This window comes from Sphaeramia orbicularis, chromosome 9 (assembly GCF_902148855.1).
Source record: "Sphaeramia orbicularis chromosome 9, fSphaOr1.1, whole genome shotgun sequence".
Lineage (NCBI taxonomy): Eukaryota > Metazoa > Chordata > Actinopteri > Kurtiformes > Apogonidae > Sphaeramia > Sphaeramia orbicularis.
Window position 1 is genome coordinate 15426503 of NC_043965.1, and position 18809 is coordinate 15445311.

General features: G+C 35.7%; 1 protein-coding gene across 1 annotated transcript in view; it reads right to left on the reverse strand.

Annotated features, from left to right (window-relative positions):
• Positions 1-946: 946 nt before the first annotated feature.
• rtn4r (reticulon 4 receptor) overlaps positions 947-18809 on the reverse strand; it is a 130557-nt gene continuing 112694 nt past the window's right edge. The window contains exon 2 of the mRNA XM_030143751.1: positions 947-3078. Within this exon, the coding sequence (XP_029999611.1) occupies positions 1706-3078 (1373 nt within the window). The 3' untranslated portion in view covers positions 947-1705. The remainder of the gene's footprint in view (positions 3079-18809) is intronic.

Consider the following 18809-nt stretch of genomic DNA (forward strand, 5'->3'; position numbering starts at 1 on the left):
GCACATATAAGGTCAAGACTTCAGACGAACATTTCTCCAAGTACGACATAATTGTTTATCAGCAGCAGCAGTTGTAGTAAAAACTGAAAATATGTCCAAAGTTCGATCCAATTACCTAAAATGTTCAGTTGTTGGTTGAACGGGACAGAGCAGCACAGCCAATAACCTAAAGGAGGTGGGGCTTAAAGTGGCTCTTTCGCATTTAAAGGGCCTGCGCTCAAAATGACCTTTCTGGTGTCATTACTCAGAAATAGGGTTGAAGATGGACCTGTGGAGTTGAATTAATGAAGAATTCAGACACAACTATAGCTTTTACAGTTTATGTAGACCACAGGGAAATGTTTTAAAATGCATAATTCTATTTAAAAAAGTAAAATATCACTCAGGGGTCACCTGTAATCTACCTACTCTGTCCTTCTTCTGCTTTTTCTGCTTTTTATTTATGTCTCTTCTGGCATCACAGTGTGTGACAGTGCAATGTCGTGAAGAGTCCATGGAGAAAAAAACAAACTTTAATGTGGACTCCTGAGGTTTGGGTTGAGGCCAGATTGGACAATGCAGTCAGTCACCGCTCCCCAAAAATATCTTGGAGACAATACGGACACCATGGTATGCTCACCATCTGTCTTGGAGGAAATATAGGAGTTTTGTGGTTTGTTTAGCTCTCAATATGTTAAGTCTCATTTAACATTTTATTTTAGAAATTCAAATGTACTTCGGAACATTTCTGCTGGCACAAAGCAGAAATGATAAAGTTATTTTTTGTTTTGTTTTTATTTTCCTTAAACCTTACATTAGCAAAAAACCTAGGTAATGTGCAGAAGAAATGAAAGATGTCTAATAATGTTTGTCCAGTCTACACAGTACATGGCACTAGCTTAATGACACAGACTCCTCATCTCCTCACTAACTAGAAAAAAAAAAATCACACAATATCAAAAACATCTACGAAATAAGAACTTTTATTCATAATATATTCATACTTGTACACAAGTAAAATAAAATGCATATCTATGGTTCCTTTGCAATCTCCATAAACAAATTGACAGCATTCTTTCAGTAAATGCTACCCATATACCCTTTCTGTCATGAAAATAGAACTAAAATCAGGGAGGTAAAACATTGGCTTTTAGAAACATAAAAAACATAACATTACCCAACAAATGCATCACTTTGATTAAATAATGGGGGGGGGGGGCGGGGGTAGGGGGGAGATCGTTTATTTTCATTAAACGGACCCAACATTCTTTGTGTGCTTTCTGTCTCTGATTTCCTGTATTTGTTTTTTGTTGTTTTTTTTTTTTTTTTGTTATTTTTTTGTCATTTTTGTTCATTTTTTGTTTGTTTAGTATTTGTCTTTTTTTTAGTCGTCCGGTGGTCTGTCTAAGCAGTAAAAGCTTTTGAGAGGGAAAGAGGGAGGAGTCTCCGAAGTGTAGCTTAGACACAGTACAATTAAGTACATAGAGAACAAACAATTTGGGCACCAATTCATTATATACATTAGTTCTGTAGTGTTCTGTAAAGGCATCCATTTTATTAAATGTACTCTAATGTCCTCGTTATTGTTCGTCGTCCTCACCCACATTGGGTCAAAGTGACTCCTGGCTTTTCAGTCACTGCCTATTGTAGATGTCACTGCATCTTCTGTATCATTGTCATGAGCATCAACAATCTTAGTCCTGTGTTCAGAATGAGATCAGGAGTCCTAAGACATGGCTAGAGATATCCAGATCATGGGAATGATGAGAGAGCGCAGCACTTGCAAAGTAGAACCCTGACCTTTGATACACTGGGCGTCTGATTTGGGCTTTTTGACACACTTCTTTTTCTTTTTGTTTGATGCTGTAGATGATTCCAGAGTGTCTATAAGATCAGGATTTAGATTGGAGGAATTATCAAGGGCATTGGACAAGGTTCCTAGTGGTCCATCGTTCTGCTTGTTTTGGGTCTCATTTTTCGTTCGTTCTGGCTCCTTGAATTTAGTCTTGGACATGTTCTCCTTTTCTTTCAGGGGGTTGTTTTGGCGGCTTTTTCCAGACAGGATGGAGGACTTATCGTTGTCTCCGAGGCAACACCTGGGAATGGTGTCTCCTAGAGGATTCTCACTGGAAGGGAATTTGCCGGACTGTGTCTTGGAGCTGAACAGGTCAGTTTGGATTTGAAACTTCTTTACGCAGCCCTCCAAGTCTTCACTTTTCAGTGCTTTTAGGTCCTCCCCTGCTAGGAACTCAGGAATGTTGCACTCTAACTCAGAGCTGGAACCTTTGAAACGCTTAAACCACTCCCACAAGGTCCTTGCTCGACAGTCACAGATCCACTGGTTCCCGTTTAGACGCAAGTACTGGAGGGTTGCAAGCGGGTCCATAGTCTCTCCCGTCAAGACAGTAAGATTGTTATAGAACAAATAGAGGGTTTTCAGCTTACCAAGATCAGTAAAAGCCCTTGGTTGGACGTAGATAACCCGATTCTGGTGTAGCAGCAGTCGATCCAGATTGATTAAGCCTCGAAACATGTTGTCTGTTACTATCTTGATCTTGTTATTGTGCAGGTAGAGATAGGTGAGGTTGGCAAGGTCCAGAAAAGTGTCATCATGCAGGGTATGAATGTTATTGTCCTGCAGGTAAAGGTACTGTAGGGAAAACATTCCACGGAAAACTCCGACAGGGAGCTCGGACAGGCCACACCTGTGCAAGTGGAGGGTGTGCAGCTTAGTTAAACCCCGGAAGGCTGTGGGGCTGATGGTGCGGAGGTTACTGTTGTCCCCAATGTCCAGCTCCTCCAGTTTTTCCAAGCCATAGAAGGCTCCAGCCTCAATGTAGCTGATGTTGTTCGAGTAGAGCCAAAGAACGGTGAGATTATGGCAAGAGCTGAAGCTGGTGGATCTCACCACTGTCAGCTTGTTGCTCTGGAGGAATATCCGCTGGCTCCGCACTGGGATCTCAGTGGGGATGGAAAACAGTCCTTGTTGTTGGCATGCCACAGTAGGTCTAGGCTCACTGTAGCAGACGCACTTGGCAGGGCAGCTGTCAGTTTGAGGCACAAGGTTCAGCCACACCATGAGAAACAGGAGTCGCCCCCCTAGGGAAAACAAAGAAACGACAGTCAGTATACTATGAAAATTAGAAATTGTGCAAGTTCCGGCAAGAATAGAGGACATTTAATCAAATCACAAATACTTTTCAAAAACGCTATTTCGTCACTGACTACAGAATATGGAGTTCTATTCATAGTGATTCAACAAGTATGTTTTTTTCCGGTGATGTTCTCTGGATTTGTCATTTGGATTTCATGTCTACTCCCTGCTGCTTTTGCTGACGTGAAGGACTAAACAGCTGAAAAGAGCCTTGTGAAGGCAGGCTCATTTAAAATTGGGTGGGTGGCTTTTATGTGGAATTAGCTTGCTCTAATAGGGCGGACATAACTAATGGTGTTTCAGCATTCCTGAGGTTGACATTTAGCATGACGCTGGGAGATAAGCTTTCATGCCAGACTAAGAGATTGATGCCTGCGGCCAAGGTGGAAAGATGGCTACAGAGGCCCCGCTAGAGTTTCCACAGTGCAGCCATGACTGAAGCATATTTTATAAGCGGAGCATGAAGATGAGGTATACGAGAGGTGTGATAGCTCCCAGAGCAAGGCTTGTAAAGCCTCTTGTAGGAGTTTGCCCCCAAGGCAGCTATGTTTAAAATAAGGCATATTATGCATTTGCACACATTAATTATTTCTGCTTGTTCTGCATAAATATTCGGATGAGCTTCTTACACAGTACCATGATGAATGAAATGAGCAGAGTTAACTACACGTGAACAACTTAGTACATGTGAAGAATCACATCCACTCTTGTAGGAGCAGCCGACCCAGAACAAAACCTACTGGGTGTTCCTTCAAACCACAGATTCACATCATTTTTATGTTGAAACTGGAACAAAAATACATTTGATAACTACACGTTTACACATATGAATGTCATCATTAGTGTCTCTGAAAAATTGCATGGATATGTAAGTATTAAATGAGCTTTTCACAGTTGGGTTTATGCACTAACAGCACGTGGTTAAATGCAAGAAAAAATATCAAGATTTGGAAAAAGCAAAAATAAGATTTAACAACGACTTGTGATGATTAAACCACACCTCAGGCTTTTTCTTACTCTAGCCAAAGCATTTGTATGATACTAGGGATGTCCGATATTGGCTTTTTTGCCAAAAACCGATATGCCGATATTGTCCAACGCTTAATTTCCGATTCCGATATCTACCGATACCGCTGCCGATATATGTGGGATATTAAACTAATTTTAGGTAACATCACATATCTCCTGTCATGGAATTAACACATCATGCCTAATTTTATTGTGATGCCCCATTGGATGCATTCTCAAATGCAACAAGGCTTTCAGAATGTAAACACTGTCTGTGCAAAGAATACATACTTCAACTTAAGTTGTGGAAAAAATGCCATATTTATTTATTTTCTCTCCCTCCCTCCATGAGTCTATTACAGTGTGGCAATGCTACTGTACAATTTTGAAAACTGCACATTTCTTTCAGCTACAAACAATGCTTCATTTGCACGTCGGTAAATGCCGGCGAAATCAAGGCATTATTTTATCGGTTTTAATGATAGGCAAAACAAAACGATAACGATATTCACCGATATTACATTTTTATGCCAATATTATACAAACTCAAAGACCTCCAGAGTTGGGATGCAGGTATGCCCTGGTGACTGGAGGCAAAATGTCAGATTCTGTATATCCACCATCCACCCCAAACAATATATTTCAATATATTTTGGGTTCACAAAAATACAGAGTATACATATTCATGATTTTCAGCATCTTACAATAGCAGCGTTTTATTCTGACAAGTGGATTGAGGCCCCTGAGGAGCAAACAGAGTATCTATTGGGGTTCTCACATTCCTTCATGTAGAGATGAAGGTGTCAAAATGTCACAGGCATATCTAGTGTGAGCATGTGATGGCAGGTACTACTCGAAACCTCTGAATTGTCTTCAGCTCCTATCATTACTAAGGATTTCCAATCTCTGCTCCTCTGCACATGTGAGGAATCCCAGGCTTGCAGGCAATGACAGGTAGAGGGGCTCTGCTAAAATGCATGTGCCTTACACCGCCCTCCCTCCGTTTTCATTCCCCTTCTCATTCCCCTGCAATGTGTTGTGGTGCAGCTCATCTCTGGACCTTGTTAAACGGAGCTCTGGTGTGGCCTGACAGCAGCCCTCTGCTGCACTTTCCTTCCAATCTTCCTGCTCAGCCGTCAGACTGCCACCGGAAAGCTGTCAAGACTTTCCACTCTTTCTGCATCGCAGCACTTTTCCCTCAGCACTGCCTAACAATAGCAATATTTTATCGCACAGTACGCTTCATGTATCTGCTCTGCCGTCTTCATTTTTTTCCCCCTCTGCTCTCTATTAATTAAAAGGCTATGTCCACCCACGCATTGCATGTCATAGCCTGGTTCCTCAGCTATCGGCATAATATGTCTTGTCTTTGTTAGCATCTGTTGAATGACAGCGAAAGCCCCACAATGTCATCAACTGAGTCCCAATTATTTTCGCCCACTAATAGCATCTTCACATGTGCACCACACTGATTACACCATACGTTACAGAGATAAATGTGAGTGTCATGGCATCCTAACAGTGTTGTAGTATGACTGAATAACCTCTCTATGACTTCACGGCAGACCTCTCACCTTCTACTCTAGAGATTAGAGTCGATACAGGCTGAGGTCTGAGGTTCTGTTCACACTACACTGTAAAAAAAAATCAGCAATTTAACAGAATTTTCACTGTTTATTTTTACAGATTTTTTCCTGTATTTTTAAGGTACAGGAAAATATCAATGAAATGAAAAAAATAAACTGTGATTTTACATGTCAAATGTAAAATAACACGAAAAACCGTAACTGTGAATAACCATAAAATTTCCATTTTTTTAAGAGACACTTTTTCTTTTTTCACAGAAAAATACAGTTAAAATACATTTGCAAATGTATCATAATTTCACAAATATTTCTTTTCTATTTATGAGATTAAACTGTTAAAGTTTAATACTGTAAAAAAAAAAAAAATGAGATGAGATGAAATTACTGACAATTAACCATAAAAAAAGTATTTGTTCTGTAAGTTTAACAAGACTTGTATGTTAATTGACAAATATCTTGTGTAATTACGGGAGGTTTCACAACAAAAAATGTTGAATAAATGTATTTTTGTGAATGTATAACATGTATAAGCACTGATAAACTGTCCAAATACAGTTTTTATCAGTGGATTGTACAACTTAGTCTCATTGAAAATTATTTATACATATATTTATAGGTAACATGATTGTTTTAAAATATTCTTTATTAAACATTAAAAAGTCAAAAAAAAGCAAAATGTCATGTAAAGTTAGGGCAAAAAACTGTATTTAATTATGGAAAATTACTGTATTTTTATGAGATGGTTATTTCCGTTATTTTACTATTTTTTCAGCACCCCTGCTGCCAGAATATTACCGTTTTTTTTTTTTTTTTTTCACAGTGTATTGACGACTAACATGACTAATCTTTCCTGTTTATTCATCACGTCTTTGCTTTAGCTTTCACTTCTCTTGTTATATAAAACGGAACTAATGCTGTGCTGTTTGTTCCCACAACTGTTGTTGCGCTGTTGACACAAACTTTTATATCAATACGACATCAAGGTTGTGGTAGGGGAAAAAAAAAAATCCATTCCTTATCGTCCTCTGCCAGCATTGGTTTCAACACTTAATCTTCCCTATCGGCAGCGTCAAAACATGCCTCTGAGCACTGCTTTTCAGCTTCAGACCGTGCCAGTGGCCTTTATTCTGAGAGCTATATGATTGTACAGTAGCAATTATCACTCAGTTTAAGAGCAGACAAGCCTCTTTGTTTCATCCTGACTGACACTGTAGTCCCTGCAGGTCTGAGTAAAGAACAACACTTCACCCCCTCTATCTCCTTAAGCAGGCACTTCTGTTTACAATAAGAGCCTGACAATATACGGCAAGAATTACAGGGGGCAGCGGGCCGATTAAATTTTCTGTCAAAAGATGTTAGTTGATGCGACTAATATGTTCTGGTGTGGCCGTTTATATAGAGATAGGCCTTTCACAGAGTCCCTTATGTGAATTGTACTGATGAGATAATTATACAGGGTGGGGAAGCGAAATTTACAATATTTTGAGGCAGGGATTGAAAGACAGTGTATGACCAATTAGTTTACTGAAAGTCATGAGAATTTATTTGCCACAAGAAAATTGACATTATAGAAAATGTTTTTATTCTATGTGTCCTCCTTTCTCAATAACTGCCTTCACACGCTTCCTGAAACTTGCGCAAATGTTCCTCAAATATTGGGGTGACAACTTCTCCCATTCTTCTTTCATAGTATCTTCCAGACTTTCTCGTAATAGTTTTGCTCATAGTCATTCTCTTCTTTCCATTATAAACAGTCTTTATGGACACTCCAACTATTTTTGAAATCTCCTTTGGTGTGACGAGTGCATTCAGCAAATCACACACTCTTTGACGTTTGCTTTCCTGATTACTCATATGGGCAAAAGTTTCTGAAAAGGTATGGATAATAGTGTTAGGTATGATTATGACATCAATATATGTTTGGTTTCAAAACAACTGATGTAGTGCCTGCTGAGAAAAAACAACTAAATGTTCATTGTAAATTTTGCTTCCCCACCCTGTATAGACAACTACAAGGAAGAGCTCCACTGAAACCTGCTTTATTCTTCATTCTAATTCAGGAAGTGTTAGTTTTTCTTTGTCAAGGGCTTCACTATCTTTACAATTTTGGGTCTTTTTTCATATTGTTGCATCATAGTCTGGTTTTGACAAATTCTATATATAAAGTGTCATGAGATAACTTTTTTGTTGTGATCTGGCGCTATATAAATAATATTTGATTGATTGAGTGATTTGATTGGTTTTCCCCTCTAAGTCACTTTGGAAAAAAGCATCTGCCAAATGCATAAACATAAACATCTTTCTACACTCTGTTAAAAAAAAAATAATAATAATAATAATGTAAAAAACAATATTTTTCCCTCAGCAGGGGTGCCAAAAAATACTCTTAAATAACGGAAAATAACCATCTCATATCAAAATACAGTTTTTTGCCCTAACTTTACATGAGATTTTGCATATTTTTTGACTTTTTAATGTTTAATAAAGAATATTTACATGTATTAAAACAATCAAATTACCTATATATATACATATATATATATATATATATATATATATATATATATATATATATATATATAAATACTTTTCAATGAGACTAAGTTGTACAATCCACTGATAAAAACTGTATTTGGACAGTTTATCAGTGCTTATACATGTTATACATTCACAAAAATACATTTATTCAACATTTTTGTTGTGAAACATCCCGTAATTACACAAGATATTTGTCAATTAACAAACAAGTCTTGTTAAACTTACAGAACAAATACTTCTTTTACGGTTAATTGTCAGTAATTTTATCTTGTTTTATTATTATTATTATTTTACAGTATTAAACTTTAAATTAACAGTTTAATCTCATAAATAGAAAAGAAATATTTGTGAAATTACGATACATTTGCAAATGTATTTTAACTGTATTTTTCTGAGGAAAACATTTCTTTTGAAAAATGGAAATTTTATGGTTATTCACAGTTACAGTTTTTTCGTGTTATTTTCCATGTGACATGTAAAATCACAGTCTATTTTTGTCATTTCATTGATATTTTCCTGTATCTTAAAAATACAGGAAAATCTGTAAAATAAACAGTGAAAATTCTGTTAAATTACAGTTTGTTTTTTTACAGTGCAGAGTGTGAGAATGAGTGAGGTCAGACAGCTTTGCTTACTCATTAACTGTCTGATTCCTCTCACATCTGAACGTGTCCCTAGTTCCAGCATTAAACAAATGGTAGGTGTTATTCTGAAATTACAACCATCACTTAAAGCCTTTTCTCGTGTTCTCAAGTCCGCCGCAAACGCAGAGGGCACATCGGGACAGCACATTCCAGGGGCCTCCGATTTATCATGGTGGCTTTGCTCTGAAGGGCTGGGGATTGGAATGGGACGGCTAACATGACAGTCTTATCCCCTTGGCCCACAGTGGAAGTGATGTCTCTGTCAGAGATGAATCACAGTGGTTTTCCACAGGGACCTCCTGGCCTCTTTCTCAAATCATACATTATTGTGTTGCTTAGGGGCGGGTCTGCATTTAATATAGTCATGATCCCCCCCGCTGTAAGGTCCTGTATCTTGTGTGAATCCATCCATGCATATATAAATTGTTTTTATATTATGCCGAAATGAATAACTAAAAGAAAGTGTATGGGATGTGACAATAGGCTGAGTATCAGCACAGCCAGCGCTGCTATGAAAGACTCTGTGATGTGACAGTGATCAAGGGCATTATCTCAGCGGAACACACGCTGTAGCTCAAGATTTAGAACAATAACTGAGTAGATCCATTTACGTTGAACAGAATTATGTCATGATGTCGTTTCTTTTAGAAGAAAGGATTCTTATGTGAACTCTAACGCAGCTACTTAGACTATGGAGCATTTTTCAGGCACTACTCTAGTTTATAATAATAATAATAATATGTAGTCATCTTCATCAGCAGCAGCATCACTGTTGTCATCACGATTGTCAATGTCATTGTCATCATCAACATTATTGCCATTATCTTCACCATCATCATCATCATCATCACCACTATTTTTGTCATTATCAACATTCTTATTGTGATTATCTTCATCATAATCATCATTATTTTCATCATCGCCATTATCGTCATCATCCTCATCATCATCGTCGTCATCATCATCATCACTATTATTGTCATTATCAACATTCTTATTGTGATTATCTTCATCATAATCATCATTATTTTCATCATCGCCATTATCGTCATCATCCTCATCATCATCGTCGTCATCATCATCATCACTATTATTGTCATTATCAACATTCTTATTGTGATTATCTTCATCATAATCATCATTATTTTCATCATCGCCATTATCGTCATCATCCTCATCATCGTCGTCATCATCATCATCACTATTATTGTCATTATCAACATTCTTATTGTGATTATCTTCATCATAATCATCATTATTTTCATCATCGCCATTATCGTCATCATTCTCATCATCATCATCACTATTATTGTCATTATCGACATTCTTATTGTGATTATCTTCATCATAATCATCATTATTGTCATCATCGTCATTATCTTCACCATCATCATCATCATCATCATCACTATTATTGTCATTATCAACATTCTTATTGTGATTATCTTCATCATTATCATCATTATTTTCATCATCGCCATTATCGTCATCATCCTCATCATCGTCGTCATCATCATCATCATCACTATTATTGTCATTATCAACATTCTTATTGTGATTATCTTCATCATAATCATCATTATTTTCATCATCGCCATTATCGTCATCATTCTCATCATCATCATCATCACTATTATTGTCATTATCGACATTCTTATTGTGGTTATCTTCATCATAATCATCATTATTGTCATCATCGTCATTATCTTCACCATCATCATCATCACTATTATTGTCATTATCAACATTCTTATTGTGATTATCTTCATCATTATCATCATTATTTTCATCATCGCCATTATCGTCATCATTCTCATCATCATCATCATCACTATTATTGTCATTATCGACATTCTTATTGTGGTTATCTTCATCATAATCATCATTATTGTCATCATCGTCATTATCTTCACCATCATCATCATCACTATTATTGTCATTATCAACATTCTTATTGTGATTATCTTCATCATTATCATCATTATTTTCATCATCGCCATTATCGTCATCATCGTCATCATCATCATCATCATGATAATCATCACTATTTTTGTCATTATCAACATTTTTATTGTGATTATCTTCATCACCATCATCATTATTGTCATCATCGTCATTATCTTCGCCATCATCATCATCATCACTATTATTGTCAATATCAACATTCTAACTGTGATGTTGTTGTCATCGTCATCATCAACATTCTAACTGTGATTATCTTCATCACCGTCATCATTATTTTCATCATCAACATCATCACAATGATGGTGATTATCTTCATCACCATCATCACCATCATCATCATCATTAGTATTGTCATCAACATTCTTATTTTATTTATCTTCATCACCATTATCATTATTTTCATCATCATCACTCTTACTGTGATTATCTTCATCACCATCATCGTCATCCTTGTCATTATCTTCACCATCATCATCATCATGATCACTATTATTGTCATTGTCAACATTCTTAGTGTGATTATCTTCATCATCGTCGTCCTCGTCATTATGGTCCTCATTATCTTCACCATCATCATCATTATTATTGTCATTATCAACATTCCTATTCTGACGTCGTCGTAAATGTCATCATCAACACTCTTATTTTAATTATCTTCATCACCATCATTATTTTCATCATCATCATCATCATCATCACTCTTATTGTGATTATCTTCATCACCATCATCATCATCATCATTATCGTCGTCATCGTCATCATTGTCATTATCTTCACCATCATCATCTCTATTATTGTCATTATCAACAGTCTTGTGATTATCTTCATCATCATCATCGTCATTATTGTCATCATCATCTTCACCATCATCATCATCATCATCATCATCATCATCATCACTATTGTTTTACTCCATGCACTTAAACACACACACACATCATATCTTTCTAACTGATGTAAATCACAGACGACAACAGAGGCTGACAGTGTTTCAAGTTGTGTTGCTGGGACTGAAAGCTGACTTGTACACTGGAGCGAAATTAATGTTCATTATTTTCAGTGTATTGATTTCTTATCGTAGCCTGTTTGAAGTTAGATTAGTTTCATTCTCTTAACGGGACATGAGGTTCAGTTCACATTGCATACAAAATACTGTTAGAAACGTCCTTCACGGTGCATGACTTCTTCTGCTTATAGTATCTGTGCATACATTTACCATCTATAATATCAGGTGATTATCTGAGGTTTCATTTTTATTTTAATATTGACAGCTTTCATGACTTTTTTTTTTTTTCTTTCCAGGATGTCAAGAAAATAATTACATGCCCTCTTACTATAATTGAATCTTTTTTTTTTTTTTAGTACATCCCAAGGTCAGTTATTTCTACTTTCACTCATACAGACTTTTGCCTAAAAAAGTGTTACTTTTGGAAGGGCGAGAATTACATCGTAGCCCACAGTTACACTGTCATGGAGAATATTCTATTTAAGTTTGCTTTGAACCTCTTTTACCTCTGCAAAAGTTTCATTATAAAGAAGAAATGGTCTGCACTTTCAAGAGCGTCACCGAATTGCAGATGGATTGGTTGGTAGGGGTTATTCTCATGGAAAAAGGTTACGATTAGAAGGACACTTTTGCCCATTTATGACAGCTGCACTTACCCTGACACTGAAAAGTGTAGTGTTCAAAAGAACTGGATTCCTTTTCAATCTTTTTTTTTTTTTGTAAAACTAGGTCAGGTAATAGTTTTACATTTCTACTACACCTGCAACCTTGATAGTGTTAAATTTCCCTCATTATCATTGCCTTTTAAAGTGACTTTATTATGATATTGCTGGTTACAATAATGAATCAACCATTCATCTCTGCCTCAATGTCACTTTTAACAGTTTCCTTCAGTTTTTTTCTTAAGTTTAAGAATCATGTTCAATGTTAATTCGCAGGGAACATACAAATGAGTTGTTTATTAAATGAGGATTGTTTAAGTTTAAAGAGTTAGCTGAATTAAGGACATTGTTGATTGTGTTTAGAGCGAGAAACAGACTTTTGCCTCCAAATGTGCAGAGATTATTTGTTTTAGTATCACAGGATGAAGAACATAGAAGGAGGTTTAATTTTAAACAGTAAAGTAGGGGTGTCAAACTCATTTTAGTTCAGGGGCCACGTTCAGCCTAATATGAGCTAAAGTGGGCCGGACCAGTAAAATAATATAAATAATAGGTTAAGAACTTATAAATAATGTCAACACCAAAGTTTTCTCTATGTTTCTGAGTGAAAAAAGTCAAATTCCATAATGAAAATGTTTACATCTATGAACTGTACTTGAACATAACATGAACAACCTGAAAATTCTTAAGAAAAATAAGTGCAATTTTAGCAATATTACACCTTAGTTTATCTTTTATACATGTACATCACAACTTACAGGTCACAGTAGATCCACAAATACACATAATATTTAATAACAGGCAGAATATTGGTACAATTCTACATACATCTCTTAAGAAATTTCATATTGTTCATATTTGTTCAGGTTATTCACATTTTTTGTAAAAGGTAAACAGTAAACTGTTTACTGTAATACACAGGTGTCAAACATGCGGCCCGGGGGCCAAAACCGGCCCGCCAAAGGTTCCAATCTGGCCCGCAGGATGAATTTGCAAAGTGGAAGTTAGGGTATCAAACTCAAAATTAACTAATAAATAATGACGACACCATTTTTTTCTCTTTGATTTAGTGCAAAAAATATAAAATTATGAAAATGTTTACAATAACAAACTATCCTTTAAAATAAAATGTGAATAACTTGAACAAAATGAAGAAATGAAGAAAATTAAGTGCAATTTTGACAATTTTCTGACTGTTGTGCATGTTTTAATGATAAGTCGAGGCATAATATTGATAAAATTGTACTTATATTTCTTAACAAGTTTCTTTTTTTTTTTTTTTTTCAATTTTTTTTTCAAATATATTTTTTTTACATTTTTTTTTATTTTATTTTATTTATTTATTTATTTATTCATTATTTTATTTTTAATTTTTTAATTTTATTTTTCGTATTTTTTGTTTTTATTTTTTTAAATTTATTTATTTTTTTAATTTATTTTTTTATTTTTATTTATTTATTTATTTTGATTTTTTTAATTTAATTTTTTTCAGGTTATTCACATCCTTTTTGTTTGAATAGTTTGAAAATGTAAATATTGGCATAACTGAACATCCAATCATTTAGATCGGAATGAATAAATTCGGGAAAATGAAATGAAGTTTTCCTCTAACTTTCCACTCACTTCCTGGCAGAATGCACGCACACTCAAGACAAACAGACAAGCGCACAAAGACAGAGTTGTGCTCGGGCCTTCAAACATTTATGAGCCAGATGCTATGATCTTAAATAAAGATGCACACATCAGATCAAACAGGTTATTTAGGACATGATGGACCAGAAAGTCGAGCTGGAGTCCCTCAGCTGGTCATGGAGTATTGCGGGGGCATCAGTAGCAGCTTCAGCATGCAGACGAGGACACAATTAGAAGACGAACAGGGGGGGACAGATGAGGTCCTGTTTGACACACATCTGACACAGCACTTGCCCAAGCAGATGGCTCATGAATAACTGAGAGAACCGGAGGTCGGCAGGCAGAACGAAAACCAGAGCCAGGCAACAGTGTGTGTATGTGTACGTGTGTGTGTGCGTGCGTGATGGAAAAAAAGAGGGTCAATATGGAACGATATGTGAAGTAAAAGACCAAGAGGAAAATAAAATCAATAACAAAGCATATATTTTGCCCCTGGATCAGTCAAACAGAGAGGTTGCCCCATCACGCAACTACGAAGTGACAGCGGTAACAAGAGGCGGCGGGCTGGCGTTATCCTGACAGAGAGAGAATGAGCTCGCAATCAGAGGGCTGTCGGATCGAATCCCTTCTCGTCTAGCAAACAATTGGACAGGAAAGTGGAAGTGGAGAGTCGAGTTCTCCCTTTCAGCTGCTGCCATCAAATTACCATTGAGCCTTGAGTGATAAACTGACCTCCCAAGTGCTCAAATCCACACACACAGATGTACCAAGAGCGGGCTTGATATATTTCCAAATTACTACGAAGACATTCAGCTCAATTTTTTTAACTTCTTACCCAGTGATTTCACATTTACTTCACTGACATTTACATATTTGTTGCGTTACTGCTTCTTCTCATAGCTTATGAAACATGAAACAACGATGCAGATGATGCTACAGATCGGTATAAAACAGTGAATATTAACTCCGTCTGCACCACAAGCTGCAACCCTGTAATGGTGAATAATCTGTGTTTGTATAGTCAGAGAGTATCTGGAACGGCTTGATGAATTTTCTCATGTATTGCACAGATAATATGTTAAAAATGATCTTTCACCTATTCATTCATTCATTCATTCATTTTTACCTCCGTCAAGGAACAGCAGAGGTGATGTTTTCATTGGGGTTTGTCTGTTTGTCTGTTAGCAAGATAACTCAAAAAGTTATGGACGGATTTTGATGAAATTTTCAGGAAATGTTGATACTGGAACAAGGAACAAATAACTACATTTTAGATGTGATTGTGTGTGTGGGGGGGGGGACGGTGATCTGCCTTGGCGGACATCTATGCTCTTAGAGTGCTTTTCTAGTTTAATGACTTCATTCATGTGCTATATGTTGTTTAAGATTGTTTTATTATTAATATTAATGAAAATGCTGAAAGTGAAATCTATTTCAGTCAAATTCCATAATAATTATTGAACATAACTAATTACCCCACCCCCCGAAGGGGAGGCAAGGGGTATAGTTTTTGGTTCAGCTTGTTTGATTAACACTCTGGTTAACACAGTAGCAGCAAAACTATTGGTTGAATTCATACCAAATTAGGGTTATAGATTGCCAGTGACCCACAATAGATGTGATTACATTTTGGGAACAGTAGGTCAAAGTTCAATTTTTTTTTGAATTTTTCAAATCTGTTTTTTTTCCCCCATTTACTTATAATGGGTCAAATTTCAAATGTCTGTAGCAGCAGAACTATTTGTTGAATTCATACCAAATTGGGTTTATAGATTGCCAGTGACCCAGAACAGATCTGATTATATTTTGGAAACAGTAGGTCAAAGTTCAAATTTTTCATGAACTTTTTAAAATCTGTTTTTTTCCCCATTTACTTCTAATGGGTGAAATTTCAAATGTCTGTAGCAGCAAAACTATTGGTTGAATTCTTACCAAATTAGGCTTATAGATTGCCAGTGACCCACAATAGATGTGATTACATTTTAGGAACAATAGGTCAAAGTTCTAATTTTTTATGAATTTTTAAAATCTGCATTTTTCCCCATAATGGATGAAATTTTAAATATCTGTAGCAGCAAAACTATTGGGTGAATTCATACCAAATTGGGTTTATACTTCGCCAGTGACCCAGAACAAATGTGGTTACATTTTGAGAACAGCAGGTCAAAGTTCAAATTTTTTATGAATTTTTAAAATTCTTTTTTTTTCCCATTTACTTATAATGGGCAAAATTTCAAATGTCTGTAGCAGCAAAACTATTGGTTGAATTCTTACCAAATTGGGTTTATAGATTACCAGTGACCTAGAATAGATGTGGTTACATTTTGGAAAAAATAAGTCAAAGTTCAAATTTTTTATGAATTTTCAAATTCCTTTTTCTTCTCCTATTTACTTACAATGGACAAAATTTCAAATGTCAATAAAAACATCAATTTTGTTTCAATTTACTTCAAACTTGCCACATATATAGAGGCAATTGATATGCTGACATCAGCACACACATAGACATGATGACATCAGCTGGATTAATGCCAAAATAACCTACAATACCTGCAAAGGGCGGGGTTTGTTGTGCCTGGTACCCGGGGCGCTGTAAAGGGGGGTAAACATGACAAACTGAGGGGGCCCAGTGGATATAGGTTAGAAGCTGTGAAAATTTCGTGTAAGCACCGAAGTAAAAGAGGTGTAGAAGCCGGTAGTCGGACATCCAAAGTTATGTTTCAGTTTCACGGCAATTATACCTCCCTTATACCCCCAGTCCCTACACAGTGCCCCACCACCACCACCCCCCACTCCAGTGACACATCCATAGATAACACTGGGTTACAAAAAAAATGTTTTTTGCAAGTTGTCTAGGTTTTTTCAACTGAATTAGGAGCATTTTGCACCGCTAAATCCAAAAAATGACATTTGTTTTTCTCAATCAGGTCAGGTTTTTTTGCTCATTTGATTTTGAAAAATTTGATCTTCTCACAAAATTGATGACATTTTTGTGACTTTATCAGTTGATTTTTTTTATATAGTTCTCACCCAAAATAGGTTTTAAGAGAAAAAAAAAATCATTTTCTAACAGGATGTATTTATTATTTATTATGTATTCAGCGCAGATGTAGCAGAATATGTCAGGCTTATTTTTGCAAGATCTTCTAGTTGAAGCCATTTCATTCACCTGTAATATTAAAAAAAACATTAATCATAAATTGGCAAAAGTCAAATCTTCAGAACTCGTTTATTGCAAGAAATATGAAAGAATTTTGTATCATATGATGTGAAAATGCCCATAAATGTAAGCAAAAATGTTAAAAAGCCAATATGTAGCATAGTTCAGAAAGTTGACCTGATTGAGCAAAATTAATGTGATTTTTGGATTCAGCACACCAAAATGATCCTCAATCAGCTCAAAAAACTTAAACAATAAGTTTGTTGTTGACCAGTGTAGTAGTAATAATAATAATAATAATAATAATAATAATAATAATAATAATAATAATAATAATAATAATAATAATAATAATCAACATTTGGGTTTTCATTTAACCAAATAATAACACATTTACAAATATCAGCTTTTTATAATTTTTTTTTTACTTTTACTTTTTTTTGAAGGTTCATACAGTGTGACATAAAAACCTGACCGATACAGTCCTGTTATTGATACAGACGGGTGACAGTGTGTTGGATGGATAATGCATTCACCTGAGAATAACATTTCTAACCACAAATAAATGTAATATCGACATTTGCATCTGTATTATACTGGTATGATAGTATGATTGTCCATTACACTGGGTTACAAAAAAATGTTTTTTGCAAGTTGTCTAGGTTTTTTCATCTGAATTAGGAGCATTTTGCACCGCTAAATCCAAAAATGACATCTGTTTTTCTCAATCAGGTCAGGTTTTTTTTTCTAATTTGATTTTGAAAAATTTGATCTTCTCACAATCTGCACCCAAACTTTATCTTGGTCAGGAAGTTTAATACCAAAATAAGACTGGAAAACACACTTTATGAAACTTGTGACTTGATTCCTGTTAGGTACAATGGTGTATTCACTGCAGATGTAGCAGAATACGTCAGGCTTATTTTTGAAAGATCTTCTAGTCGAAGCCATTTCATTCACCTGTAATATTAAAAAAAAACTTTAATCATAAATTGGCAAAAGTCAAATCTTCAGAACTCGTTTATTGCAAGAAATATGAAAGAATTTTGTATCATATGATGTGAAAATGCCCATAAATGTAAGCAAAAATGTTAAAAAGCCAATATGTAGCATAGTTCAGAAAGTTGACCTGATTGAGCAAAATTAATGTGATTTTTGGATTCAGCACACCAAAATTATCCTAAATCAGCTCAAAAAACTTAATAAATTTGTTGTTGACCAGTGTTATTTATCTTCTGAAGGGCCCACAACGTTTACCTTCCATGGGGTCCACAAGTAGTAGCGGCGCCCCAGCCTAACACCACTTGTTAAAAATGATTTGAAATGTTCAAAATCCCCCTTAGCTGTGGTTTCAACACACTACAACTCCTATCAAGTGTTTTTAAGGAGAAAATGAAAACAATGGCTCCAACAGCAAGACGCCACTGTTAACAAGGCACTGGTTTTCAAGCTTTCTATGACTGAAAGAACTCCAT